At 43.3% G+C, this 27,513-nt stretch overlaps 1 protein-coding gene across 1 annotated transcript in view; it reads left to right on the top strand.

Annotated features, from left to right (window-relative positions):
• The window catches only part of gpat2 (glycerol-3-phosphate acyltransferase 2, mitochondrial), a gene marked incomplete at both ends in the record, with an annotated part of 30,052 nt that extends 5,173 nt beyond the window's left edge, over positions 1 to 24,879 (top strand). Inside the window, 17 exons of the mRNA XM_079161629.1 lie at positions 1,335 to 1,434; positions 2,853 to 2,986; positions 3,206 to 3,305; positions 5,656 to 5,838; positions 7,321 to 7,419; positions 8,343 to 8,425; positions 10,354 to 10,484; positions 10,623 to 10,693; positions 10,979 to 11,139; positions 11,289 to 11,392; positions 13,739 to 13,923; positions 17,148 to 17,225; positions 17,843 to 17,971; positions 21,703 to 21,823; positions 22,050 to 22,118; positions 22,495 to 22,550; positions 24,763 to 24,879. Of these exons, the coding sequence (XP_079017755.1) occupies positions 1,335 to 1,434; positions 2,853 to 2,986; positions 3,206 to 3,305; positions 5,656 to 5,838; positions 7,321 to 7,419; positions 8,343 to 8,425; positions 10,354 to 10,484; positions 10,623 to 10,693; positions 10,979 to 11,139; positions 11,289 to 11,392; positions 13,739 to 13,923; positions 17,148 to 17,225; positions 17,843 to 17,971; positions 21,703 to 21,823; positions 22,050 to 22,118; positions 22,495 to 22,550; positions 24,763 to 24,879 (1,921 nt within the window). The remainder of the gene's footprint in view (positions 1 to 1,334; positions 1,435 to 2,852; positions 2,987 to 3,205; positions 3,306 to 5,655; positions 5,839 to 7,320; positions 7,420 to 8,342; positions 8,426 to 10,353; positions 10,485 to 10,622; positions 10,694 to 10,978; positions 11,140 to 11,288; positions 11,393 to 13,738; positions 13,924 to 17,147; positions 17,226 to 17,842; positions 17,972 to 21,702; positions 21,824 to 22,049; positions 22,119 to 22,494; positions 22,551 to 24,762) is intronic.
• Between the last annotated feature and the right edge of the window lie 2,634 nt (positions 24,880 to 27,513).

Raw genomic sequence — 27,513 nt, 5'->3', positions numbered from 1 at the left:
TTGTTACGCCGGCTGACATGTTTTTTCGTTCTAATGAACATGGACTCCTACACCATCCTGCTGCCGTGACTGTTAGAGTAATGTGTGTTTAAGAACTACAGCTCCCAGCTGTTTCAGGGGAGGTTTATATTCCGGACTTGTTTCTCTTCAGTGAGAACAAATGGATTTGGGGACAGACAGGCGAGAAGTTGGAATGTTTTGAGAGAGAGAGACTTTTGGCCTTGGGTCTTTCCGCAGGATTTGTTGACAATAACAAAAGTACAGACTACTGCCAGCCTCATCCCCTAAAAGCACCGTAACCAAGGACATCAGCTGCCGTTGACAGTCAGTGCGGGGAATCGTAGCTGTAGCAAATTCAGGAACAATTCATTGTGCGATAAAACAAAATGTAACATTGTCTGTGCAGAAAATGAACAGGACATTAAATCTGGGACCCTGGATGCCCCAAAAATGACTCGTATCTTTTGGGTACTCTACAACAGAACAGTAAAAACAACAACAACAACAACAGAAAGAACAGAAATACTTGGCCCTGCTTTCTAAAAGCTGGTGCCATCTGGAAGATACACACTTTACTGCTGGACATGTAGGATGTTTGTCAGCGTGCAAATGTTTTAGAAGTACCCACTGGTGCATGACCATCCATCAGGCACTCGGCATGCTCTTTAGGATGACTGTTGGTTGCTGAGGCATGAACTCGTCCACAGGCAGCGGACACACAACACACTTCGATCGCTCCCGCTGAAAGTGAGGCGTGTGGTACTTTAAATTGAAATTGGGTGTTATGACTCTTGTCAGGTCTTAAGAGCCTGCTCCCGTTGCCACAAAGAAAGTATTTGTTTTCTGCAAATGTCTGGAGAAAGGTCGCGGAAACTCGTGGCTTTAAATTAACTTTTTAGGCTGTCTTCCGCTCGCAGGAATCTCTTCAAAATCTGCGGTCTTTCTTCTCCCCCTCCTCCTCTCTCCTCTCTCCCTCATTCACAGCCTCTGCCTCCATCTCTATCTACAGCTGTCACCCTCACACACACACACACCCCTCTTTATCGCTTTCCATTTTGCGTCTTCCCTATGTCATCAGTTTCTCTCTCGACCTTATCCCTCTTCTCCCCACGTTGTCACGTTCCCATCTATCTTGTTTACATGCTGTCTCACTCAACTCCATCCTCACTTCCTTTGCAGAGGCCCCTTTTGGCTGTTTCTTATTCTCACAGCTCTCCGTCTCTTATTCCCCTGTGGACATCGTGTCCCCACTCTCATTATCTCATGTCATTAATTTTTTTTCCCCTCCTCTTCTTTTTATACATGTCTCCTCCCACCATCCCTCTCCTGGCTAGATTCCTGAGCTGGGTGATGCTGAAGATGTTTTCCTCCGTGTTTGGCAGTATTCAAGTTAACCTCAACCATCTGCCAGCTTTGCACAGAGCCTCAAAAGAGGTGCAAGTATCTACAAGCACGCACATGTATATGCAGACGGAATTGCCTCACTAATGTTGTTCACAGATGATTAAATGTGCTCGCATGAACTGCTGCCCCAAAGGGTGTCAACTCTTCATGCAAAACATGGAAAGCATAATTTGTATTTAGACATTTACACTAGCATGATGTTTTGGCTGCACACACATCCACACTCAGGATGTGCTCATCCATCTAATGAGATGGTGAACAGCTACAGCCCTGTGTGTGCACATCCCCTCCGAAACATTTCATGGTAAAAATACAAGGGTATTTTTCAGTGAAGTCAATGTACCACTACTTTTGAAAGTCTGTAAAAAAGAAAAAAAGAGAAAATAGCTCAAACTTTCAAGTTTCTCTCTCTTGCCTTGTTATACTTCATTATTGTTTTACAGAAGACTACACAACTTTAATTACATGGTTGACTAAATACATGCAAGTAAATAAGTCTGAGTGAAGCTGCTGGTATAGAGGTTCAAGATGGCCGTGAATGAATCCAGTGAACTATGGCTTTAGTTTAGATCTCACTGAAATGCGGTCTATTACGTAAATGAAGGCAAATCCACCCAGGACATTATTCTGTTGATGCTTATTATAATAATAATAATAATAATAATAATAATAATAATAATAATAATAATAATAATAATAATAATAATAATAATAATATGAAAACTGAGTCTTTTGAGATTGCTGGGATTGGTTTGCCAGATAGATTTAAAAAAAATGATGAAAAGTATAAAAAGTCATTCATTTTTAATCCATTTCTAACATGCTTCAAAAGGAGTATATATTGAATACATATTTTAGTTTTATTGCGGACCTTATTGCTTTTTTTATTTTTATTGAAGGGACACAATCATAGCCACTAAAGAAGTACAATCATGTTTTATCTGCCTGCCTTGAATTCACTGGATATATAATTGAGTTTGTGATAGTAGCCTCTCTGTTTATTTTCCACATTTGTATTTGGGAGAAAAATGCAACTCAACAGATAAAGGGCCACATTCTGTACCGAATGATAGCGCTGCTGCTGACCTTGAACAAAACACTCACAGTATGCTGTCAACCTCTACAGTTCATGCAGTCACTTCGACATACTCCCCACGTACAACCGTAATCTCTGTCTGGATCCTTCTTAACCATTACAGTGTAAAAATAATAAGATTGTACACTTTCTGTATCTCTGCTGTTTTTAAATTATCCGTCTATTTTCTTCCATTCTCCTGATACAATCTGAAGCCCGTGGAGCTTGATTATAATATTGATGGACTATGAGTCCCCCAAAACACTCTGCTAACCCATGCGCCACCTCCACACAGTCCACCCTCGTTTGCCATAATGAATGGCAATGTGAATAATCTTGTTTATCCAAAGCTTGCTTCTCTTCTGTAATACAGGGATCTCTGCTGGTTTATGTGCATGTGCGTCAGAGCGCCGTGGACTGCGCTCTCATCCCTCTGGTGCTCTTCTGTCACAACCTGAGAGTCCCATACACTGTCTGTCCCCTCCACATTAGAAGCTCCTTCATAAGGTATAGTCGCACACACACACACACACACACACAAACCCCGCATAGGAAACAGTATCTTCCCTCACAAATAATGCATGAACACCGTTTGACTGACACAAAATGCTGAATTGATCACTTTTATTCACCATATTAAGGCCAGCTTTAATTTGAAACTCAGTGCTGAGATGCATCATCACTCCAAGCTTCTTAAATCAAACTAGTTATGTGTTTATTCTATAGATCAATCCTGCAGAAAGTAGGAGTAGTCCTCCTGCCGCCTTCTGCTCTGACTGAGCAGGACGCTGAGATGGACAGTCTGTACTCACCCGTCATGACCTCCGTAAGTCTTACATGTTTTTGACCGTTTTAGGATGAGGTAGGATGTGGCAATGTTCCGGTTGTTTGTGGTTCTTTGAGGGTTTAAGTAAAAATGTACTTCTGAGTCAGCATTGAACACCCAAGAACCAAAAGTTTGCGCTTCACTGGGGTCCGGACAGTTGAGAATCTACAGCCATGCTAGCGACTCTGGGAGGCTGTAATTAGGCACAGCAGCACTATGAGCTGAATGCTAACCTCAGAATGCAAACGCACTGTTTAGTTGGTATGTTTACCATGTTCGCCATGCTAGTTTAGCCTGTTAGCATGCTAAATGTCTTGAAATGTGTGTTGAAATGTCTGAAGTTTTGCAAGTATTCATCCAACAACTAAAGTTTTAGACAATTTGAAAGCTAAATGCAAAGTCATGTCAAAAGTTATATCGATTCATCCTGAGGGGACCATGAATGTCTCAACCAATTTTTATTGTAATCTATTCAATAGTTGATATATTTTATTCCAAACCACGAATGTCAACCTCATGGTGGCGCTGGATGAAAAGGTCAGAGGATCAGTACAGTAGGATTCGTCCTCTGGGGACCATGAATATCTGTACCAAATGTCATGGTAATCCAGCCTATCGTTCCTTAAATACTCAAGTCTGGACCAAAGTGTTAGACCGACCGACCAACTGACACACCGACATCTCCATCCCTGTAGCCACGGCAGTAGCTTAACGAAAAATATTTAATTTAGGTATCACTGTCAATTGAAGACCCACTTGGAGAAGCTACATAAAGCTAATTTAGCCGTTAGCCTTGATTGGAGCTCGTGGTTAGTGACGACTACTCCTTCCCACCGACAACTACCCAGAGATCGACTTTCTGTTTAAACATTAAAATGTACAGTAACGGCCGCTCTTTTGAGCCACAGAAGACATTTAACAACCGTTAACGCATATGCAAATGGCCGCTTCAACAGTCAAAAGCTAATTCAGGTTTCATGTTCCCTTTTTGGAGAGTCACCAGCCGTAAAAACATCCTCTTGGCACAACATTCTGTTTACAAGTAGAAGGAAACGAAGCACTGGGTCACGAATCAGAAAACACGTTGCTAATGCATTTTGCAGAAAGAAAAAAAAAAAGAACCCTCACAGACAGCAGGTTATTATATAAAATTGCAGGGTAAGCAAAAGATACCTGTCCTTGTAATTTGGCTGTTTAGCGTTTGTGCATTTGGTCCAATTCATACTCACTCACATACACATCATCATTATCATTTCACTTCACGGTGAAGTGTTATCAAAGTCGGCTCCTCACTCGGAATACAACCTGTCCACCCCCTCCCTCATCCCACTCTCTATTCATTCTCAAAATGACCAAGGAGCTTGAGGTTCGCTTCCGAGATTGTAGCTTTGGAGTTGGCCAGAGTGACAAAGCTATGAGGAGAGGGCGGAGAAATGAGAAGAATGGTGGTTAGCTTGATTGTGTGAGCTTGGCAGGTCTGAGCGGGTTGTTTCTATTTTTATGGGAAAGTCATTTGAGGGTTTTTTGGCCTTGTTTCGGAGATTAATGTGGTCTGTATTAATGGCTCCCTGCTCTCTCTCCTCCTTCTTTCATCCATCACACTTTCCTCTTGTACCTTCTTTGTACTCTTTGCTTAATGCTGTCTTCCTGTTTTGTTTTTTTATCAATGATCAACACCTGTTCATCATCAATATCTTCCTGTGTGTATCTAGCAATGGAGCTCTTTTGTGCATTGTATCAGTTTGCCTGAAGACGTATTTCATTTGGAGAAGATACTGACGTTATTAAGATCGATATTGTGCTATACAGCTCAATAACACGGCTCAGTGTGGCATCAATCCACAAGACTACAGCCACAGTGGAACATGAGCAGGTTGTTTATAGGTAATGGAGCAAGTAGTTTTGCTTTTCCTTTTTTTATTTCATTGACCATTTATGTGAGTAAGCATATTGGCTGTGCGTGTGAAGGCAGGCTTGTTTATTGGTTGTATTTGAATGTTAATAGACCTTTATTATTTATTTAGTGTAGGCCTGCTTAGCTGCCGCTCAATGGTAATTGAATTTTCCTTGTCTGTGAGGTGAAAACAGGACTTGGGGTGAGGGGAGTATCTCTGAAGTGTCCCCCATAGTCCCTTTTTTATTTCTGCTCTTTATCCTGCCTGCTTCCTGCAGTTTGACTTCTCCTCCCTCCGCTGTCCTCCACACTTTGTTTTCTTGCCTCTTTGTATTCCCTCCAAGGTCTGGTTTGCCATATTGCTTATGTATATTTTAGAAAAAGACAGGCATATTATGTTAATTGCTTCCCCGCTGCTAAGACTTTTCCGATTTTTCTCTCTCCTTCCCCCCTCAGCTGGTACGTGAGCTGCTACATGAGGGTCAGGCGATAAGCGTCGGTGTGTCAGCGGAGTCTGGCCGAGGTGGCCGGTGGCTGGCTCACGTCACACAACTCATCAAAGAGGGATCTGTCCCTGATGTCAGTCTGGTGCCTGTGGGCATCTCCTATGACTGTGTGCCCAAGACCAACAACACACAGGTGGCTGCGTGTAAACACACACTGGCGAGCACACACAAAACACCACTTAATATGAGCCATCTGTAAAGTCCTCAGGAGCAAGGGAACAGGTTTGGTTTTAACGCAGCAACTTTCAAACTGTCAGGTGTGCCCCGAAAAACACTTGAGGCGAAGGTACTGCGTGTGGTGGGACGGATACGTGCAGGAGTTTTAAAAGCAACAGGAAGTTAGTGGTTTTAGTTAAACCCGGTTGTTAACACGTTGGCGCTGCAGCCGAGGCCTTGACACACAATCGTACTCAACCCACAGACGTGATGCACATATTTATTATAGATTCAATGTCACTTACACCTCCCGAGGATATCCAGTATCTCTGATGTGCATCTCTAATATAACCGTAGTAAATCTGCTTAGAAATCACAGAAAGAAGTCTATAACTCCAGAACTTTCCTGAAAATTCGCCACGTAATCAAATGCAAAGTATCAAAGTAATCCAGTGAGCGATGGAAACAATGCAAACAGGAAGTGCTAATAGCTAATTCTATCTGCCAGGGCTCAAGTTGTAGCACACGGTGTAACTCACTGAATCCATGGCAACATTATACGCTATACCTATTTTACATCCCCCAAAGCATGATGGGAACTTAAGTTCCAAAACTTAGAGCATGATTATCCTCCGAACAGAACAAATAATAATAATAATAGGCATCACGGAATCCATTACTATTGACATATGTTTTTGAATTTGATTCATTAAGATGTAATTTAACATAGTTCCAATACAGAGCATGACACTGATGCCACAGACGGTTCATAGATAATTTGCAACTCGTGTCCCGGGTTAGGCTTTTCCACGTACACTGTAATTAAATATACAGCTTTCAGTGTCATTAAACCACAATACACTCCGACTATGGAAACACAATATATTACACCATCAACCAATAGACCTTGATAATTAGCAGTACAATTATGTTGTACTATCAATATTTTTTTACATAAGTCTCAGAATATTGTGGTGGGGGTGCAGAGTTGTCCTTATTTTGTCTGATAGTGCCCACAGTGTCAAACTCCTGGTTCAGAGGAAAAACCAAGCGGCCATTGATGAGCCAGAGTGCAACTTTTAAAAGTCTTGTTTCACAACTTTGCTAATTTCTCACCGGCCAGCGTTTGTTGATTAGAGGTTTGCATTTCATTGCACAGTGATTGTTATTAGTCTCCATTAGTCTTGCCCTCTGTTATCTGCACTTCGAGAGGATACTCGGGAGTGGGTGTTTCTCTCAGTTAATTGCCATAATAAGGTCCTCGCCTCATCATTTTGTTCTGTCATCCAGTACACAGTATACATTACTGAACACCCAGTTCTAGTGCCAACATGCTCAGGCCGGCTATTTTTCTTAGTGCTCATCATAGATCCTGCTCATTAGTGGTATTGCTGCTGTAATGTCTCTGTATGTATGACTCTTATGGTTGTGTGTGTGCGTGTGTGTGATCTTCTCACAGGTTGACTTAGGCTCTGTGTTGCAGTGGCTGTGGTCTCTACTCTGGAGGAGACCGGATGGAAGTGTGAGGGTCCACCTCGCTCAGCCCTTTTCTCTCAAGGTGCACAGGAGAAAGAGCATTTACAGACGCAACGCTCAAACTTTTTGGCTTGTAACCCTTTGAAGAGTGGGCACGAGTTGCGAGTAGTGCAACCAAAAAGTGGTGCTCATTTCCATGATTGTTTCATTTGAATAATTGTTCAAAGATCTTCAGTAGTCAGAAGAAAAAACAACAATTTGGGAATAGTTAAAAAGAACAAATGAAAGAAAGCCTTTATTTTTCTTGTCCTTTTTAAATCTTCATCTTGTGGAAGGCAAAGAGAATAAGCCTTCTCATAAATCACACTTACCTTTGAAGTGGAGAGACAGAAATTGGCTTCTTGAGATGCATTTTGACGTTGTTCTCTTTTAAAAAACATATCCCCACTCAAAACTTATGATTTTTGGGCCCTATAGGTATACCTGTCTTTGATTGAATGATAAAGAGGCATACAATACTGGATATTGTAATTTTCAACATTTTGTAGTCAAGAACATATTTGTCTAAACGGAGCTTTGTGATTTGCTTCCATTTGTGGAGCATAGTTGGTCTGTCCCAAGATCAGAAATACCTCCCAATATAAAGCAATGTGTTTCAAGAGCACCACAAGCTGCCGCCTCTAAAATGATCACGAAGTTGAATCAACACATCTGTCAAACCGTTTCAACAAAAACTGAGCCCGATAACATTCACCACGGTAGCAGTTATTGCTACTGTTGTGTAGGTGTACCCAATAAAATGGCAACTGGGTAAAACTGAAGGTTATCACTTGGCAATAATAAGAGGAGGAAGTGGGCTGCAGCAAGGATAGTTGGGATTAAATGCTTTAATTTAATCTAATATTTAGTCTAATATTCCTTGCTTAGTTTTTAAGATTTAAGGAAGATCTAGACATTCTACTTTTGTGCATGTGTGCATCCATATTTTTGTCTTTACATATGCAGGAGATGTGCGAGTCAGGGAGGTGCAGAGTAGGTGAATGGCTCCCTCTACAGGAGCTGTTGCTGCCTGTTATCCTCAACAACAGGTAACCCCCCCCCCCCCCCCCCCCCGTGTAGACGCCTATGTGCACGAGTGAGTGTTTACACTCTATGTGTACAAACAACAATGGAACACGGATTGGGATTGTGTTATATCTAACATCTGTGAAATCCAAAAGTTACTTCCTCCCAAACTTTGAAGATAAACCTCGAATCTGGCACAGACGCGATGCGAGCTCTGATGAGCGTTTTCATCCTCTTAGACTTGGTCCAATTACCGTCAACATAACACAGTCTGCCAGCGGAAAAAAAAGATAACGGAAAGAAAATAACATCCTCGCTCAATCTCGGCTTGGCTCCTGACGAGCAAAAGTGGCTTCTCCCTTCGTGTGTTTAATTCTTCTGAGAGCGCGGGACGCAAGACAAAAAAACCAAACCCGGAGTGACATCGACAGATGAGAAGCAACAGAGACTGATAATTGGATTGTTATCAGCACGTATGTGAGCAGTTTTAGTTCTTTGTGTACGTCTTAACACGCTCCGGCACTCAACACTGTGTCTCTGCTGAAGCCTCATTTATCTCTATTTGTTCCCATGTATCAAAAACGCAGCGAACGCGAGGGTAAGGCAATGTAAATTCCTCACAAACACACACTTATTTTCCACGCTCAGTTGTTTCTTTCCTTGTCTGATTTGAACACTGTCATTGTCTGCAGGGTTTCAGTGTTAACAGAGCCAGATATGACACGCTGTGTCTGACGCGCCGCTGCATATCTCCCTCACACACATGCACAGCTGAGACTCATAAATAACACACTCGTATCACTAGCGTAGCCTCAGATAAGCGACTTGTAAAATGTGTCGCCGTTTTCGAGTGATGTCGCTGCTGTTTTCAAACACTGAAGTGTGCCTACAGTGTTATTTCACTTGAGTGTTCCTTTTATTTCTCAGAAATATGGTGTCAAGTCATCAACTCTCAAAATGGCCGTTTGGAAACAGCTAATGTTCCTTCCTCCTTACGCACAAATGTTGTAATAAAAGCGAATTGAGCATTACAGAAAGTGTCTGTCTAATATAATTAAATAAAGCTTTTCCAAATGTTTCCAGCTGGAGCAAATAATACTTTACTACTATGTGATTTGTTGTGCAACTCCCTTGACAATGAATCCAATTTACTGCGACACATTCAGCTGGCACAAAGCCAACTGTGTGTCTTTTCTCGCCGACTGTGTTATCCTTCTTCTCAATCCCGATTTCAGTTCTGGCGGATTTTGCGACAGATGTGATTAGTGGTTTAATAGAAACGCTCGCTGAGCAGCTACTTTGTCGTAATTACAGCAGAAGGACAACTAGTGTGTCCGTTTACAATGCAGCCAAACAAACTTTTGTTTTTATAAAATAGTTGGTTATCTTGCGGAGCAGTTTTAGGTGTGCAAGCCTTTCACCGCTAACTCTACAGCTAACAGCTCACTGTGGCGCCTCCCTCCTGTTCCGTCACTCCCAGCAATATTTAAAACGGATACGTAGTCAGAGAAATGCTGAAAATGACCACCTTTTGCTTAGTAGACCTCGTTTTTGATCAAAGATTGCGGTTGGTGCTGACCGCAGTGTCAAATTCAATATGTTTCCTTCTTCACAGCATAAACACACACACCATGTTTCGGCAGTTGAACGCTTTCAATGTCCAGCAGCCTCAGCAGGATGTTCGGTTTTCATCAGCAGCAGTGTCTTGCACCGCTCTGACTGCAGAGCTCTGATACGGTGTAAAGAGAGGGAGACGTAAACACTGAGGCTGATCGCAATAAGATAAAACTACACTCGAGTCCAGTGTGGGATTGGCAGAATGAAAACGATTATCCTCGAGGATCGTGCTGAATAAGGCTGAGCATACTTAATCAAAATGTTAAGTATCGTAACTTTTGCAAAAGTGTTTCCTGACGACCTTCTTACCTCGTCTCACTTTTATTCGCTCAAGAGCCGACTGTGTGTTTGGGCGAAGGCGGATGTCGTGGCTCCTGCCCTCTCCTCATTATGCATCTGAACCCAAAGAGCAAACTCCTCCGGAGAGAGACCTCAGCATCGCCATCATTCTCCACCTCATCTTCTGTAGGTCCAGCATTATCTTCCCCTGCTGAATCGTAAACAAATCTTCATAAGCTTTTTGTTTTAATGGGATGCAAATTGCCTCGCATTGTCTGTGTGCGTGTCTTTCTGTGTGTGTGTGTGTGCGCTCTGTCTTTCTAGCTGCATCCTCCTGCACAGCTGTGATGTCCACCAGTCTGGTGTCAAGTCTCCTGCTGTACAGACACCGCAAGGTATGTGCCCCCCCCCCCCCCCCCCCCCCCCCCCCCCCCCCCCCCGTGGTGGTGTGCTGGCAGAGCAATTTTCCACTTGGTGCTGTCAGAGTTAAAATCCGCCCCCTGCGCCACTAAGGATCCATCATTACTCCAAGAGGCTCATAAACAGAATTGGTTTTCCTGCCGGTTTAATGAGAGTGTGACAGTGATGTTCTGAGTCACACCCGCCAGTTCTCTTAACGTCACGTCACCAGATGGTCAGCGCTGGCGTCTCATTCCTGGAACCAAACCTCTCCTCCGCAGGGTGTGAGCGCCTCAGCCCTGTGCCGCGATGTGGTTTGGCTCACGGAGGAGCTGCTGTTCAGGAACCGGGACGTGGGTTTCGGGGGAAGTTTAGAGGAGGTCGTCCGCTACTCCCTCTCTCTGCTCACCCCGCACCTCATCGTAGCCGCGGTGCCGTCTAGGTTTGTCTTTCTGTCCGTCGAAAAAGAAAAGAGAAACAAAGAACGGTGATCAGGGCTGCACAGCAAACTTGTGTTGCTTATCTATAATCCAATTTCCCTTTCAGTGAACCCTCCGTCTCCATTACTGTCTTATGTCTCCCACCTCCCAGGAGAGACCCTTTTATTGTGCCCCGTCCTTCTCTTGCTGCCATGCTTCACCTCGCCCTCCATGCCCAGATTGTCACACACACCTTTATTTTGGAGGCTGTTGGCGGTGAGTGCCTTTGCGCGCGTGTGTGTGTGTGTACTTTGTGTAGCTGACAAAACTTTCCCTCTAACATTTAAGTCTAAATATCATCTCTCGACCCTGTGTTCTACTGGCACCTTATTTTCCGTGGGAGGCCTTGGCCGTGGCTCCGGCTGTTGGCATGTCGGTATCAAAAATCTGTTTGAAACATGACATTTTTAAAGTTTACGTTCTTTATATATCCTGAATGTTAAAAGCATGTGAAGTTTTGAGCAGTGTCGGGGAACTGTGCATGCAGTAGCTGATTTTTTTTATCCACCGAAATGAAAGAAGAAGGCAGTGCCGCTCTTCAGCTGAAACGGTTTCTTCTGTCACTTCTTGTATGATAATCTCTTCTGATATCCAGCGGTGTCAGTATGTATGACATGTAGAGATGATGGATGAAGTGCTGCACCTGTAAAGGAAGTTACCCAGGAAACTAGGGAGCAGAAATATAATCGGACCATACTTCAACTTCAGTTTTATTTTCCAGAACCACAATCTTTCCCTAACCTTGCAGTTAAACATTGGCATTGAACATAATCTGGGGTGATGTATAATCGCACCGTTTTGGCGTTCTTGTTTTGCGATAGTGTTGGAAACAGCGTAATAAGTAAAAGTATGAGTAATAATGGTAATCATATAATGGTAGAAAGCCTAGATGTGGTCGAAGTGTTATATCGGCTCATCCTTGAGCCTGTTATGTACATTGTACTTCAACGTGTTTTTTTTGTTCTAGGTACTGTGCTAACAGGCAGACTGGGGTGAAGCCACACATACTGCAGCCCCATTTCAGCATAGTTGTTGGAGTCAAAAATAATGTGCTGTTGTGAAGGACAGGAAGCTACTCGGCCTGCGTGATTCATAATTGCTGCTCGACTTGTTTTGGTTGTATAGGAAGTGAAGCTGGTGGGCAGTGGGCTTTGTGCTGCCTCTGAGTGTACTGTAGATTAATACATGGATGCTGTACGGAGGTGATGGCATTTTGTTGTGTAATATCCAGTAGTGGAAGATGTACTCTGATCCTTTACTTAAAGTTACAATCTTGCCGATTTCCGTTTCGTTCTATTTGGTGACACCTTTGGTGCTAAGCAGCAATTGGCCGTGTGTTTTTGGATCTCACCTCCCAGGGATCCTAACAGTCTGCGACCCTTACTGTTGTTCCTGTGTCTGTGGGCCCAAGGCTCAGTTAACATCGTGTTACCTCTACTCGGCGATAGATAGCGACTTGTTTCAATGAAAATATTCAAGATTACTTCTTCAACAGAAAGTGGCAATACCACAGTGTAGAAATACTCTGTTACAAGTAAAAGTCCTCCATTCACAATTTGTACTTAAAGAGAGATTGAGAATTGTATTCTCTCTAATGGCCATCAGGGGGCGACTCTGATTGTATAGAAGTCTATGAAATAATGACTACTACTAACTCTACTTCTCACTCGATTCATTACCTCAGTAAACATGAGTTTATGGTCTCAATCTCTAGTTTCAAGTCTTCTTCATTACAGCATGATGTTCATTTAGTAAATTATGGTCCATTTAGAGTCAAAAAGACCATAAAGCAGAGTATGCTTTAGGGCGGGCTTACTGTGATTGACAGGTTACTCTAAGCATGGTTGATGTCACGATGGCTCTTTCCGCTTCTGATATTCAGTCTATGGCGCTGACAGAGCTAACCGTGTTTACCGGAGAGGCAACCGGAGAGTGGGCGCCACGTTTCCATGACAACGTTGTGGGTCGGGGCGTTGCTATCGGCGGTAAACGAGCACACCTCTGATAACACACACACACACACACAACAGAGGGAGAGCAACTTCACTCTCTGTTCAGGTAGACTGCAGTCCAATACATCTTTACAAAACAGATAGTTGAATTTGAAGTTTAGCATCTTTTTAAGTGAAAGTACAAAAGTTTTAGCATCAAAAAAGACCTAAAGTACTCCTTCTTATCATTATGGTCTGTGTTCAGTGTTGTTCTTCCGGCCTTCCTTTTCTTTTGTGACGAAGTCTGTGACGGAGTCTGTGACTCATTTTAAGGACAAAACACTCTCTGGATGTTAAGACTTTCCCACCAGCACATGAAAGCAGGATAACGGGGATGAAAAGTATAAATAAAGAGATAACACTCAATCCTGTTTATCAGCAGAATCTCATGAACCGATCCATTAGCCAAAGACTGTCTTCATACTTCCCCCCAAACACAAACATGTTGAGATATTTTGCAAAGAAAACAGATCAAAACCTGTTTACTTTGGACAATATAATAACAGTTTGCTTACAATGTGTATTTTGTTTTAAAGCAAATAATCATGTGTGTGCGTGTGTGTGTTCCTAGCGTGTGCGGTGTCGGCCATGCTATGCGAGGTGGTCGGCAGTGGCGTCAGCAGCAGGGTGAGGAGCGACGGCGTGGACGGAGAGCAGGTCAACGGTGACATGGAGTTCGATGTGGTGCTCTGCCAGTCCGAGCTGACGGAGAGAGCCCTGCAGCTCTGCCATCTCCTGCCGCCAGGCTTCATGCCAGTGAGTAGGAATTCATATCTCACCCACCCACACACACACACACTCACGCACACACACCCAGTGTGCCTCATTCAATGGATGTTTAATGGAGCTGAACAGCCATTCATCCTGCTCTGCTGCCTCTATCTCAGACAGAGAGAGGTTTTGAATTGTGCGTGCGTGCGTGCGTGCGTGCGTGCGTGCGTGTGTGTGTGTGTGTGTACGTGATCCATTAGGCTGACTTAAAGGGCTCCAAATCTGAGCCAGGAATACTATTCCTTTCTCTGTTTGCCTAGCTTTCATTTCGGCAGCTGCGCTTTCTTGTCTCTTCTGCTCGCAGCTTTTTTACTCTTCCCCCATTTCTCACCGAAAAAATGATCGCTCCCGGCCTCACCTTCCTGCCGGCCATCTTTCATTCTCCTCCTCTGATCTCCGCTGCGTCTCTACTCCACTCCTCATGCTCTCTGTCAGCTGTCTCCCCCTGAAGTTCACAGACGTTTGAGGCTGGAGCTGCATGTGCATCTAACCTTTCTTGTTTTTTGAGCTTACCCATTATCATCTCCATCCATCTCTCAAATTCAAACTCAAATTAAAGCTGCGAGCAGCGATGAACGGGCCCTCGCCTCCCTTGCGCGTCGGGGCTTGCGGCGGACTCCGGCCTGCGCGTCGGAGAACGTCCGCGACCGCTGGACTGCGCGTCTGTGAGCGAGACGTCGTCGATCCCGCGTGGGACCGCCTGATGCTGGAAACGATGCTTTGCAGATAGTACTATGCTAAGGAAAAATGACACCGAAATCAAAATGGCCGACTTTGGTAGGTTTGAGAGCATGGTGCCAAGAGACTTATGTTTAAGTCTCCGCAGGATACGTGCGCCTACCCAGTTTCGTACGTGTAGCTCAAACGTAGCGCCGGGGCTGCTCTTTTGAAATATTGTAGGGGGCGCTACAGAGGCAATTTCAAACGGGCAAGGCCGAAAATCATACCACATACTTCTTCCGATGCCTTTGACACATGTGCAAAGTGCCATGAATTTTTGAGCATCCTAACCTACTATGCTATGGAAAAATGACACCGAAATCAAAATGGCCGACTTCTGGTAGGTTTTAGAGCACGGTGCCAAGAGACTTATTTTTAAGTCTCCGCAGGATACGCGCGCCTACCGAGTTTCGTACGTGTAGCTCAAACGTAGCGCCGGGGCTGCTCTTTTGAAATATTGTAGGGGGCGCTACAGAGGCAATTTAAAACGGACAAGGCCAAAAATCATACCACATATTTCTTCCGATGCCTTTGACACATGTGCAAAGTGCCATGAATTTTTGAGCATCCTAACCTACTATGCTATGGAAAAATGACACCAAAATCAAAATGGCCGACTTCGGTAGGTTTTAGAGCATGGTGCCAAGAGACTTATTTTTAAGTCTCAAGAGGATACATGTGCCCACCAAGTTTCGTACATGTAGCTCAAACGTAGCGCCGGGGCTGCTCTTTTGAAATATTGTAGGGGGCGCTACAGAGGCAATTTAAAACGGACAAGGCCAAAAATCATTCCACATTTTTCTTCCGATGCCTTTGACACTTGTGCAAAGTACCATGATTTTGTGAGCATCCTAACCTACTGAAACAAATTTCCTTTAGCCAGTAGGTGGCGCTATGAATTTTTTGAATTTTTTCAAATCAGGTATGTTCAGGCTTGAAGTGGCATCATGCACAAGAAGTTTTGTGCAAATTGGATAATGTACCTTTGAGTTATAACAACTTCAATTTTGCATGGCGAACGATGCGTCGCCACGGCAACAGCGTTCAACGAAAACTCACAATACTTATGGCAAATCTTCATCAATGTCTTAAGGCCATCCTAGCACAATTTGAGACTAATCGGGTCACGTGGCTAGGAGGAATAAATGAAAGTCTAAAAAAAAACATTGCCTTCAGCCAGTAGGTGGCGCTATGAGTTATCGAAATTTTTTTAATTTGTTTGTGTTCATGCTTGAAGAGGCTTCATGCACAAGAAGTTTTGTGTGGATTGGTTAATGTACCTTAGAGTTATAACAACTTGATTTTTCATAAAAATGATGCAAAATGGCCGCCACGCCACGTCAAGGTTCTTCGACGAAAACTCTAGCTTTTAATAATTTTTAATCACAAAGGTCTTAAGAGCACCCTGAACAAATATGAAGTCGATCGCATAAATGCTCTAGGAGGAGTTCGTTAAAATACGAAGGCTGCAAAATGCGAAAAGTGCCAAAAAACACAACTTTGCGGGTTTACTGTAGCGCCCCCTATTGGTTGAATGCAACAAAAATCTCAGGGTATGTTGCGGTATGCGATGGGCACATATGCTGAAAGTTTCGTGAATTTTCGACAATGGGTTGAGAAGTTATGTGTATTGATATTAAGCCACGCCCCTAGGAAGTTCATTGGTCCATATCTTTTCAACGCAAAGAGATATCAAAAAGCTTTTGATAAATCTGAGTGATCTACATCCAATAATGATCCACAGAAAATTTGGTAGCAATCGGAGCCAGCGTGTGGGAGGAGTTCGCAAAGATGTGTTTTACACTAAATTCAAGATGGCGGAAAATTTTACTAGGCGCGGTTTTGGGGTCTGAGAGGCTTTTTTTTAGATCTAGTGGATTAGGACATGTGTGTTGAATTTCAAGTCAATCGGACAAACTGGCCGAGGGGCGTCGCCAGCGCGACTTGTAGGGGGCGCTAGAGAGCCATTTTTTTAAATGCATATTTGCAACCTATATAATATGAAAATTTTCACCAGACCTGACAAGTCTGCAAAATTTGGTGAGTTTTCATGCATGGCAAGTCCCCCCCAAATGCTCCCAAACCTTAAAAATAAAAATCAGAAAAATAAGAACCCTTAGAAACTCAATAGGGCCTTCGCCGGCCCGACGTTGTCGGCGGCTCGGGCCCTAATAAGCGTTATTAGCATGACGGATCAGACGTTTGTATGGCCAAAGCAGTACAGAAAATGATTAACATTGACAGATGATGATAGAAAAAAATAATCAATAATATGCAAATATTACCTGCATTATAATGAAGGCATTAAACAACAATTAATAACATCGAAAGCAACATGGGACGGATTAACTACAGAGCTTGTTGCACACTGACTTCGGGGAGATAGATGCATTTAAAATACTTTTTTTCTCTAAGTACAGTAGGTAGTGACAGTTGTAGTGCTGTCTCAATCTCTCTCTCCCTCTCCCTCCCCCTGCCCCTCCCCCCAGCCCTGTCAGTCGTCCCAGAGTTTCGCTCTGGATGCAGTTGACAGTCTGGTACGCTGTGGCATCCTGATCATGGAGGAAGTAAGAAAGATTTTTTTTTTGACACATTTCTAAATGTTTTTACTCTAAAATGTTACATAATTTGCCCGCTATCAACTACCCGTTCAGCACCAAATGGCTGTCAGACACAGTCGGCGACAAGCTGGTGAACATACAGGAGCATTTAGCAGCTAAAGAGGCAGAAATGTTTTTCTCAGGAGTCGGCGGAGACCAAACTCAGAGCTAAAAGAGAGTGAATTCATGAGGTGTCCGGGAAACACGACTCCAAATGAAAGAAAACTTTGCTCCTTACCTGCTGAATGTGTACATTAAATAAAGAAGTTACTTCGGACTTGTTTAGTTGAATAAGGGAAGCCGAATACAAAGAACAAGTAGAGTCATTATTAAATAAGAAAACGGATAATAATACACGCTCAGTGAAATCAATCAGGGGCAGGTCGATGTGGAATTTGGTGTAAACATTTTTGTGTCTTTTGTGTGAAACTAGGTGTGAGACCTGATCTTTACTTTTGTTATGAAATTCATTATATATTAAACAGCAAATGTCAGCATAAGACCTAAAGTATTTGAAGTCAGTCACAGATGTTCTTACCGGACCATCTTTTTTTATTTATTTTTTTACCCTCCATTCTTTGTAGATTCCCAGAGACGTTCCCATCTGTGATTTCTGGAAGAAGGAGGGCGCTCTGTCCTGGACCACCTCTGACGACCCTTATCACAGCGACTCCGACTGTGACGTGGAGGAGCAGGACCTGCGCTCCTACAAGGTACACGAGAGCACTGCTGGGCTCCTCTGGTTTCTGCACAGGCCTTAGTGAAGCCCCAGAGGTTATATGAAGGGGGAAAATGTTTTACGCTTGCCGACCTACAAAAGATGACTGCCTGCAGGGCACGTACAAAAGATACCAGAAACTCCACATGAAAAGGAACTTTGAAGTAACTCAATCTCCATCACTAAAGCACCTACGCAGTTGCGTCACGTAACTTGAATGTCAATTAGCAGCATGTGTCATCTTTAAAAGAAGCCCGACAGTCATGACTGTTGTGTGTGCTTTTTCAAAGCAACACAAGGAAGCTTACCAGCTTCCAAAGGCACCAAACAGCCAGTGCTCAAAGTGCAGGTGCCTCGGTTACCCACACTGCAAAGTGACTTTGAGGTGTCTCAAGAGCCTTTAAGAGTGCATGTGAACCTGTGTCTACAGAGAGCAGCAATCAAAGCACAGTGACATGAATAGACATACACATCTTACGGATAAAGCACTTCTTTTTTTCAAATTTTCCACATGTCAAAATGCAATAAAAAGACTATCACAGCTACATTTAAAGCACACTAATTATTTTTTTTTACGCTTTAAACAAACTGTGATGTTTGTGTAAAATGTTACAAATTAAAGGAAAAACATATTCTAGGGAGCGGAGAAAGATCAGAAATGTTGATTATCTTCCATACAGGTGCGCTCTAGTTAAGCAATCAAGGCAATGCAAGTATATTTGAATAACGCCTTTTAACAACAAGGCAATTCAAAGTGCGTCACATCAAGCCCGTGTGTGTGTGTGTGTGTGTGTGTGTGTGTGTGTGTGTGTGTGTGTGTGTGTGTGTGTGTGTGTGTGTGTGTGTGTGTGTGTGTGTGTGTGTGTGTGTGTGTGTGTGTGTGTGTGTGTGTGTGTGTGTGTGTGGTGCAAACTGAAAGTGATGCATTTTGCTTCAATAATTGGTCAAAACCTTGGCATGCAAATGAAAAAGTGCAATAGTCCACACACTGAATGTTGCAAGCAAAAAATGATTAGCGATCCGGCCTTCCCAGTTCTTGTCAGGTAAACATCGATATGAACAACAAAGATCACATGATACGGACACAACCATCATCCCAGAACTATGTACAAATAAACTTGGAATTGTCCTCCTATAGGTATATTCCATTTGAATCTAATTGCAGATGTGGGCGGCAACTCAAGAGATCAGGACAGCTTATAGTATTGACAGTTTTGTGTTTTTTTGCACATTATAGATCAGTTTGGAACAGTGAACAGTGTGATTCCCCTCCTGCTGTTTTTATATATATGGATGTTTTCCTGACGAAGACCTTGAAGGTTGAAACACTGCGTCACTGCAACATTCTTTGGGAGCTCTGGAGTATTCAGTGTGCGGACGGCCTCTCTTTTTGTTTTCTTTGTGCTGCGTTTGTACTTGACCTTCACCCAGCTGGGTCGGACATGCACACCATCATCCAATACAGACACTGTTTGACTCTCTGCTTTCATCAGAAACTCTGAGGAACACTGTGACTGTGAATGTTAATTTTCCAGCCCGGTAAAACCGCTGCCACCTCCACAGCGGCATAGAATCCTCTCACTGACTTCAGCTTTGTCTGCTGAGGAAGAGCCTCGTCAATGTTTTTACACTCTTCTACTCTGAACTTATTTCCTTTTCTTCATGCTACGCACTCGCCGTTCTCCTCCCGGTGCCTCGGCTCCGGCCCTGAACGGGGTCAGAACAGACCTCCGTACCTCCGTATCAGTTAGCCCGACTTAATTGACTTCTGGTGGTCCTAAGAAGCACGCTCGCACTAATCCAAGTTGAGCTGCTATAATAATACATTCTCAAGGAAAAGCCTGGCCTTGTGTGGGCTCAAGTTTAGCGATTTATACCCGAACACCTGAACTTTTTAAATGCGTAATTTTGTTCACTGTCCTTGTAGAACATTGTTTTTCCAAAGGCACTTTCATTTTTTTATTAGTTATTGTCTTTGTGTTTATTAAGTTATTCATGTTCAAGCTTCTCAGCTATGCAAGCAGAGAAGGAATATATTCCCCGAGGTGGCAGGGTTATATATGGCTGTGTACATATAATATTTAAATGGATGACCTCCAGCAGAAAAACTAATATTTTGGTGACCCCCAACTATATCCAACATTTCTGTGTTTTGGTCATTTGTATTCTTATCGGACAACATATGCCCTGATACAATCAATGTGATGAGCTTCTATATTATTCTTTCTTAACATGCTGCCATGTTGTGCAAATTCTTCTTATTTCTTCAATCTTCTTGTTTGGTTTGTCTAAATATTATGCCACGAGTGCATTTTCATGCATTTCTTTTTCTTTGTATTTGCTTTTCCAAGCAGCCTCTCTGGCCTAATGTGTTTTTACTGCTCATTCAACTCATTCTATAAACAGTTGCTCTGACTGCTCTCCCTTTTCTCTCTGTTGATTTTAAAGTTCTACTGTGTATTGAAGCTTCTAAGTGCTGCAGATTAACATAACGATTGTGTAAACGCCGATTGATTTAGCTTAATCGACTAAATGACGACTGCTCATTGAAAAGTTGGATGAGCTCCCTTCAGAACGTCTCGCTGGATGAAATATCACTTTGGTAGGAAATCTGGATATGTGCTGGATTATTTATTTTTTTAAGCACGAAACGAGGGCCGCTGAGCAAAGAGCGCTCTGTATCTGCTGCAGCACTGAGCATCCTTCATAATGGTTCTGTATGGATGTGTAATGAACTAGGACTACAGGGCAATTACACAGCATCAACTTAACTCTACAATACAAACTTTGTCCTCTATTTCCATATTACATGTTTATAATGGCCCCATACACACAGTTTAACTATTTATATAGGGATTTCTTGGTCTCCCTCATTATCAGATGACAGCATAAATAAAACGCTGTTATAAGTTTTTGGTGTGGAAGAACTAGACCGGTCTAGAGCCCTGACCTCAAACCCATGCAACACCTTTGGGATGACTTTGAACCCTGAATGTGAGCCGGGCTCAGTGCCCGGCCTCACTAACGCCGATGGGAGCAAATCCCTGCAGCCAGCTTCCAAAATCTAGTGGAGAGCCTTGCTTGACGGGTGGAGGCTGGTATGGCAGAAGATTACATGAATATGGAATGAGATGTTCTACATCTCATGTGGGTGCAAAGCTCAGGTGTCCACTTACTTTTGACCGTGTAGTGTTCATACATTTGAGGAGGGTAAAGTTGTCCCATCCTAATACAATAAAAAACATAAAGCTATATTCTACATTAACTACTGCCATAAAAAAAGAGAGGTGGGGGGTGTAAACGGCCATTTGAAACAACAGCATAAAAACTTGGATTAAATTTACATTAGAATGAGAGTTTATGTCCTTATTGCACATTACCCCCGGGTGATAAGATTAAAATTAAGAAAATAAAACAGGAAAATGGTGTAAAGGTCCTAAAGATATAGGTTGAGTCTTTTGTTGTTTCAATTGTTTTGTCCATCCCCTCTACTAATAAAAACATAAATGTTTTACTGCATGAAAGCGAATAAAAAACCTACTTGGCCAGCACTGAGATTTGGACCCACATGAAAGTGTTCCTTTTGTAATATTGTGCCTCCGTATCCCGCAGCCGTATGACTTCCTGGGGCCGACGGACCGACTGACAGCGACTTGCTCGCTGTGCGCTCATCGTAGCAGAAAATGCTTTTAAATTCCTGCCTCCGCCTCCGTCCACTTTCCCCAGATAAGCCAGCCGAGTCAGTGTCCAGAGATGCTCTTCTTCCTCTGCAGTATGCTCGCTGGTCATCTGAGGGCGCTGTGCTGGGCGACCAGCGGTCTGGACCGCCTGCACACACCTCTGCCAGGTGTGTATGTCTAAGGAACAGTAACACACACACACACACACACACATAATTGTTTAAAACACGTAAAAGCATTGAACCAGAGTAGCTCGTATAAGAGTTCCACATCGAGTCAAAATGAATGCTGATGGTGCTCTCCGTGTTTCTGATGTTTATGTTTCACCCTAAGCTGTTTGCAGTGTTCCCCCAGTCATAAATATACACGATGATCGCGTGTCGTGTGTTTCAGAGGCAGAGTTCGTGGCTCAGATGCACCGCCATCTGTGTGACACAGCAAGTCAGACGAAGCAGCACTACGGTGAGCTCAAACCTGACATCACCTCCCAGGAACACACTCACACGAGGATCTTCTATTTCTTTGTGTCGTAACTTTAAAGAGCCTGTCACCTCGTTTTTTTTCCCACTGATTCAGCGAGTAACAAGTCAGCAGACCCCCCCCCCCCCCCCCCCCCCCCCTTCCCATATACTCCCCTCACACATCACATGCTCTCTTTTTAAAAAAACATATAAGACAATCAGAAACTATCCAAATGACACGCTTTAATAATGCACAGTATAAAAAAGTAATCAGTCCCACTTGTAATTGCTGTGTTCCGTTATCCCCTCCCGTTTTTCTATATTGGAAATCTGTCTGTTCTTTTGATTCATGTGTGCCTTTGTGCCGTATCTCACAGAGAGCTGCTCGGAGGAGGCTGCACACACTGCAGTGAGATCACTAATAGACCTAGGGGTGAGTGACAGCGTGTGTGTGTGTGTGTGTGTGTGTGTGTGTGTGTGTGTGTGTGTGTGTGTGTGTGTGTGTGTGTGTGTGTGTGTGTGTGTGTGTGTGTGTGTGTGTGTGTTTATATGTGTCTATCTGCCGAGAATTACAGCTCGACTCTGGGCCGAAAGTTTAAGCGCAGTCCAACTCTCCAAAAAGTACAATTTTAACGTTAATCTGTTCCTGAATCCGGCCCAAATACAGTTATATAATCAATAAAGTTTTTTCAACAACATTCTCGAGCTTCCAGCTCAGCGTGAGCAGGAATCTAATCTGATTTTGCTGCAACGAGAGAGAAACTGAGCTCGACTCGAGCCAGCCATATCCAATCATGTTTGAGGCAGAAACGTCGATCTTTAAAGAGAATTCACTGGGCCAAGGACACAAGTGATTTTAAATTAGAAATTGGGAAAGTGTAGCACAGGCAACACTTTGTTTCACATTTTAGTCTTTGAGAAAAATATGCAAGCGACCTATAATCCTACTCGTGTTGCCTATATCTACTTTACATTTACCAGCATTAGGTTTCAAACTCTAATGGATGTAAATAGGTTTTTATAACATTCAGAAATGATCTGAAATCCACTTTTTAACACAGAAGGGTCACAGAGACACCTTTAAATAGCTGGAATCTGCGGCGTACTGAAGTACAAACATGACATACATATACTGAAGTACATCCATTTCATGCTGCTCTTTACACGACGCGGCGTGTTAGCAGAGCAGCAGCTTCAGTGCTCCCTCTGTCTCTACACATGATGCGTTCATGCACAGTAGGTCACCTGTGTTTTGGCAGCGCTTCAGAGCTTAACAAACAGTCTTTGTAGTTGCGCGCGTGAAACAGAAGGAAACTCTCTCAAAGCTCAAAAACACTGTTTGGGTTGCGTTAACGCAGGTATAGCACAATTGAAGAGTACTAGTCAGTAGCTACTTTATGGAGCTTTACACACATTATATGATCAGCTTCTAAAATATGATTTTTTTGTATATTAAACTATCCAGCAGATATGAAAGATACTGTTTTTATGCTAAGCTAAGCTAAAGGCCTGCTGGCAGTAGCTTCATATGAACCAAACAGACATGGGAGTGGTATTGATCTTCTCATTTAACTCTCAGCCAGAAAGCGGCCACCTTTATTTCCCATAATACCGAGCGATCCCTATAAGTACAATTTGCTAAGTAAGATTAATATGTTGAATGCGGAGAACCTGTTTGTAAGGTGACTTATTTTTGAGGATTCCTCTGTGACTTATTTCCCTTTCTCCCTGCGAGTTGTGAGGCGACCTGATATGAAAACACTCCACTCAGGCACCATGAACCGAGGACTCAACTTTGACGAGTTCAGATAAAGGCTTCCCGTTTACTGCCATGGATTAACGGGCAAAAGTTTTTTTTTATATCATAAAGTGCAAGAAGGAAAGCAAATGGTTTGAATGAGCGTCTGTTATCTCCATCTGCACAGACTCTGCAAACGGCAGCAAGGAATAAAAAAAAGGAGGAGGGCAACGTAGCTGATAAACGGCGACTTAAAATCAGAGAACTGAGGAGAAACACTCTGATTCTAGTCATAAAATAAAAATGGAGAACACAGCAGCTCCCTCGTAACTCTGATGCGGCCTTTCTTTTTTAATCCAGAGATATATTCATCAGGGTTTCGGCACAAGTTCCCCGCTCTCACAATTTACCACTAAGCCTTTCAGCTCAATAAAGTAGATCTGCATCCATCAGTCTGTGGGTTGGGAATCACTGCCTTTTAAAAATAGAGCATCATTGACCCATATATCTGCAAAGATCTCAGGAGGCCGTTATTAACTTTCTTATCAAGGTTGTCAGTCAGAAGTGGTCGTTATCCGGCTTGTCTAAAGGATTCCACAGCTAATTCCACTCCGCTTGATTTCTAACATCTGCAGGTCAATACGGGGGGGGGGGGGGGCTTCTAGTGTTCATGAACCTGTAAAACAACAGAAAAGGCTGAAGTTTGGCTCTCCCATTTCACCTTATTGTTTCACACTTTTCTGGTGTTCTTGTTTTTATCTCCGTTATTACTTCTGTGGGTTTTTTCACAGCCCACCACTAAAGATAAGAAAGGCTCAGAGCTCGCAGTGTTCAAATAAAGGGGAGTAAATAAAAAGGCGTCACGGTTGCGTGTGCCCTGACAGTGCTGTGTCTGTGCTCGCCTCAGGTCCTTTCGGAGGAGCGTCAGAGAGGAGGCGTCTTCCTGGGCGTCGGCCCTTTGTTCCAGTTGTCGGAAAACAGGCGGAAGCTGCAGCGCTTCATCTCCCAATACCTCTTCAATTAATGTGTTTAACTGTGCGGCGTGACTCAAGGGCTTTGTTGTGTTGCAGAGTCTGACCTCATCCTCTGCTCGCGTCAGAGAAGCTCGTGTTCTGGGGTTGAGATGCATGCTGAGCAGGGACGCTCGTGCCTTTTTAGGTTAATTGCATTTTGATTTTTCAGTGATGAGACACTGATTTTAAGTTTATCTTTAGTAATAGCATTAGCATAAAGCCACAGGAGACGAGAGCTATGAAGTCCCTGCAATCAGCTGCGAGGACTCGGTGCGGCTCGTGTTTTCGACCATGTTTATGTTGCAGCGAAGGCCGCAGAAGTTTTAGTTTGTAACGCGAACATTAAGTTTAGTTCTGCTTTATTCTCACGTTGATCAGTTCAGCAATGTTCAGGCTGACAATAAAGAAATGTGCCTGCTACACACGAGCTGAATGGGTTCCTTGTGCACAGACTGTTTACTGAATGGTTTACACTCATATATTATGCTGCTTCTCATAAATATGATTTCCTCCAAACAGCTCATCATTGTAGCTTGCTCTCCTCCTGAATGTAGATCTTTGTGTGCTGACTCAGACCTCCGGAGAGTCTGTTTCGACGTGGACCTTTTTAACACCGAGGCGCGGAGACAAATCGATGCTTCAGAGCCGTCCGTTTACACAGTCGTGAGCCAGCGCGGCTGTTTTTGTCCTTTTTTAACTCAAACCAAAAGCGGCAGTCGACTGTGAAACTCTACTGCCACCCGGTGTTGAACCGAGGGTCAGAGCCTCAGTGCTGTTCACACATGCCTCCTCACTAGCTAGGTGTGAAAGCCATACTGCACACTGATGCAGGCAGGTTGACAAAATACAGCATCCTAAAAACATTCGGTCTATAAACTAAAAATAACACATTCAACCAGTTTGATCAACCTACGGCGTAAATATTGTGTGATTTCCTGTTAGTATAAAACGGTTAAGTATTTAGAGTTCTTGTATAATGCAGAAATAGTATTGTATAAAGTTTTGGATATACTACATACTTAGTTGTACTGGGATAGAGTTTAAGATTACAATCGGTCTAATACAACCGTCCTACAATAATCCTGTTGGTGTGGATTCAAATTCATCATCGTCGTGTTGTTGAACTGTATTACTGAGAAGTGTTTACTTTGTCATCACAATGTCGGTAGACTAAATATTAAACATACCGCTCATTATAACTCAATGCACCACAAACTATATTCCCCAAAACTGTAATATAGTTGAATGAACACCTCTCTAAAACACTTTAATCTTAACGAAGGTAAGATTTATTGCAATGTTATTTCTTTATGATGCAAAGTAACTTATTTCAGGAGTGTTAAAGAAGCCCAGACCTGTTCTGTAGGCCACTGAGGTGTCGTTCCCTCCGGAATGACCTGGTTGACGCGCTAGCGTGGGGCGTCTAGATTAGCTTTGACATACATATTCACTGACCAGTTTGTTTGATGAGAGCTTGTTTATTTTCCTTTGTTTCCACCGACATAAACACACCAGTTCGGGAAACTGTAACGCATAAAGCGGTCAAAAACCGTTTGCCCTTCCGGGGTCAAACACCTGCCAACACCAGTGATTTACACAGCTTATATAGACAGGCACAGGATGATAGTATAGCGCCACCCAACGTATACACGGAAAACAACACCACCACATTTGGCTCCTACACACCGGCCCCTAATTGTTAACCCAGACAGACATAACAATTCAAACAAAATATAACAAAGGAGCCAAACATGTTAAGTTATGACCAAGTGCTTTACAGACAAATCAGTTTACACTCCCTGTAGCAAAGAGAGTTTTCTGACTGGCCTTTCAATGATGTTATATTTGGTCTGTAACCTCACAGAGCACAGTAGTCCATTTTTGTCCATAAAACTTTCAGAACCTTGTCAAGTGGACATGAACCACGAGGAGCTGAAGGATGCATGATTACCATAATACCTCCAGCAACCAAACTCTTTTTCCTCTGGTTCCATTTTGCCTCTCTTGGAGCAAGGGTAAGTACCTCTTACCCATCTCTTCCAGAAAGATCTGAGAGGTACTGCATCTGCTTCCATCGTCTTCTACCATACTGGTCATGAGGCTTGAACACTTCAGGTGGCAAAGCTGAGTTACCCATAGGAAGATCTGCCATCTTTTGTTCTGCTCTTCCATTGTGGCGTCTACCAAAACTGCATTCAGCAATGATCCTTTTGACAGCAGAATTGGCCTTGGTGATCCAAAACCTCTTCCTCACCGTGGACAGTGTATGAGTCCGTCCACCATGGCCCAGATTCTGGTGTACATGCTTGAGAATGAGCATAGATCCCTGTTGATCCTTGCCGAGGATGAGTGGATGTTTGGGTTCATCATGCATTGCTCCTCTGCTCAACCTTCCTCCAACTCTCAAGAGTTCGCTGTTCAACGATGCTCCTTGGAACATGGTTCCACCGTCGAACACCACTTGAAGGGATCCCTTCCTCGGATGGTGGAAGCTATGGTGGGGGATGTACCACACCTTCCCTTTTCCACAACGCAGTTCTTGCTGAGGAACTTGTTCGGCGTAGGCCTTACTGATGAGTTTATTCATGTAACCTGCATACTCCTGGTGTAAATGCTTATTGTTAAGAAATCTTTTTCTCAACCCC

Source organism: Pholis gunnellus (genome assembly GCF_910591455.1).
Source record: "Pholis gunnellus genome assembly, chromosome: 6".
In the NCBI taxonomy this organism is placed as follows: domain Eukaryota; kingdom Metazoa; phylum Chordata; class Actinopteri; order Perciformes; family Pholidae; genus Pholis; species Pholis gunnellus.
The sequence above is the reverse complement of the archived record's forward strand: the minus strand, read 5'-3'. Positions and strand labels throughout refer to the sequence as shown.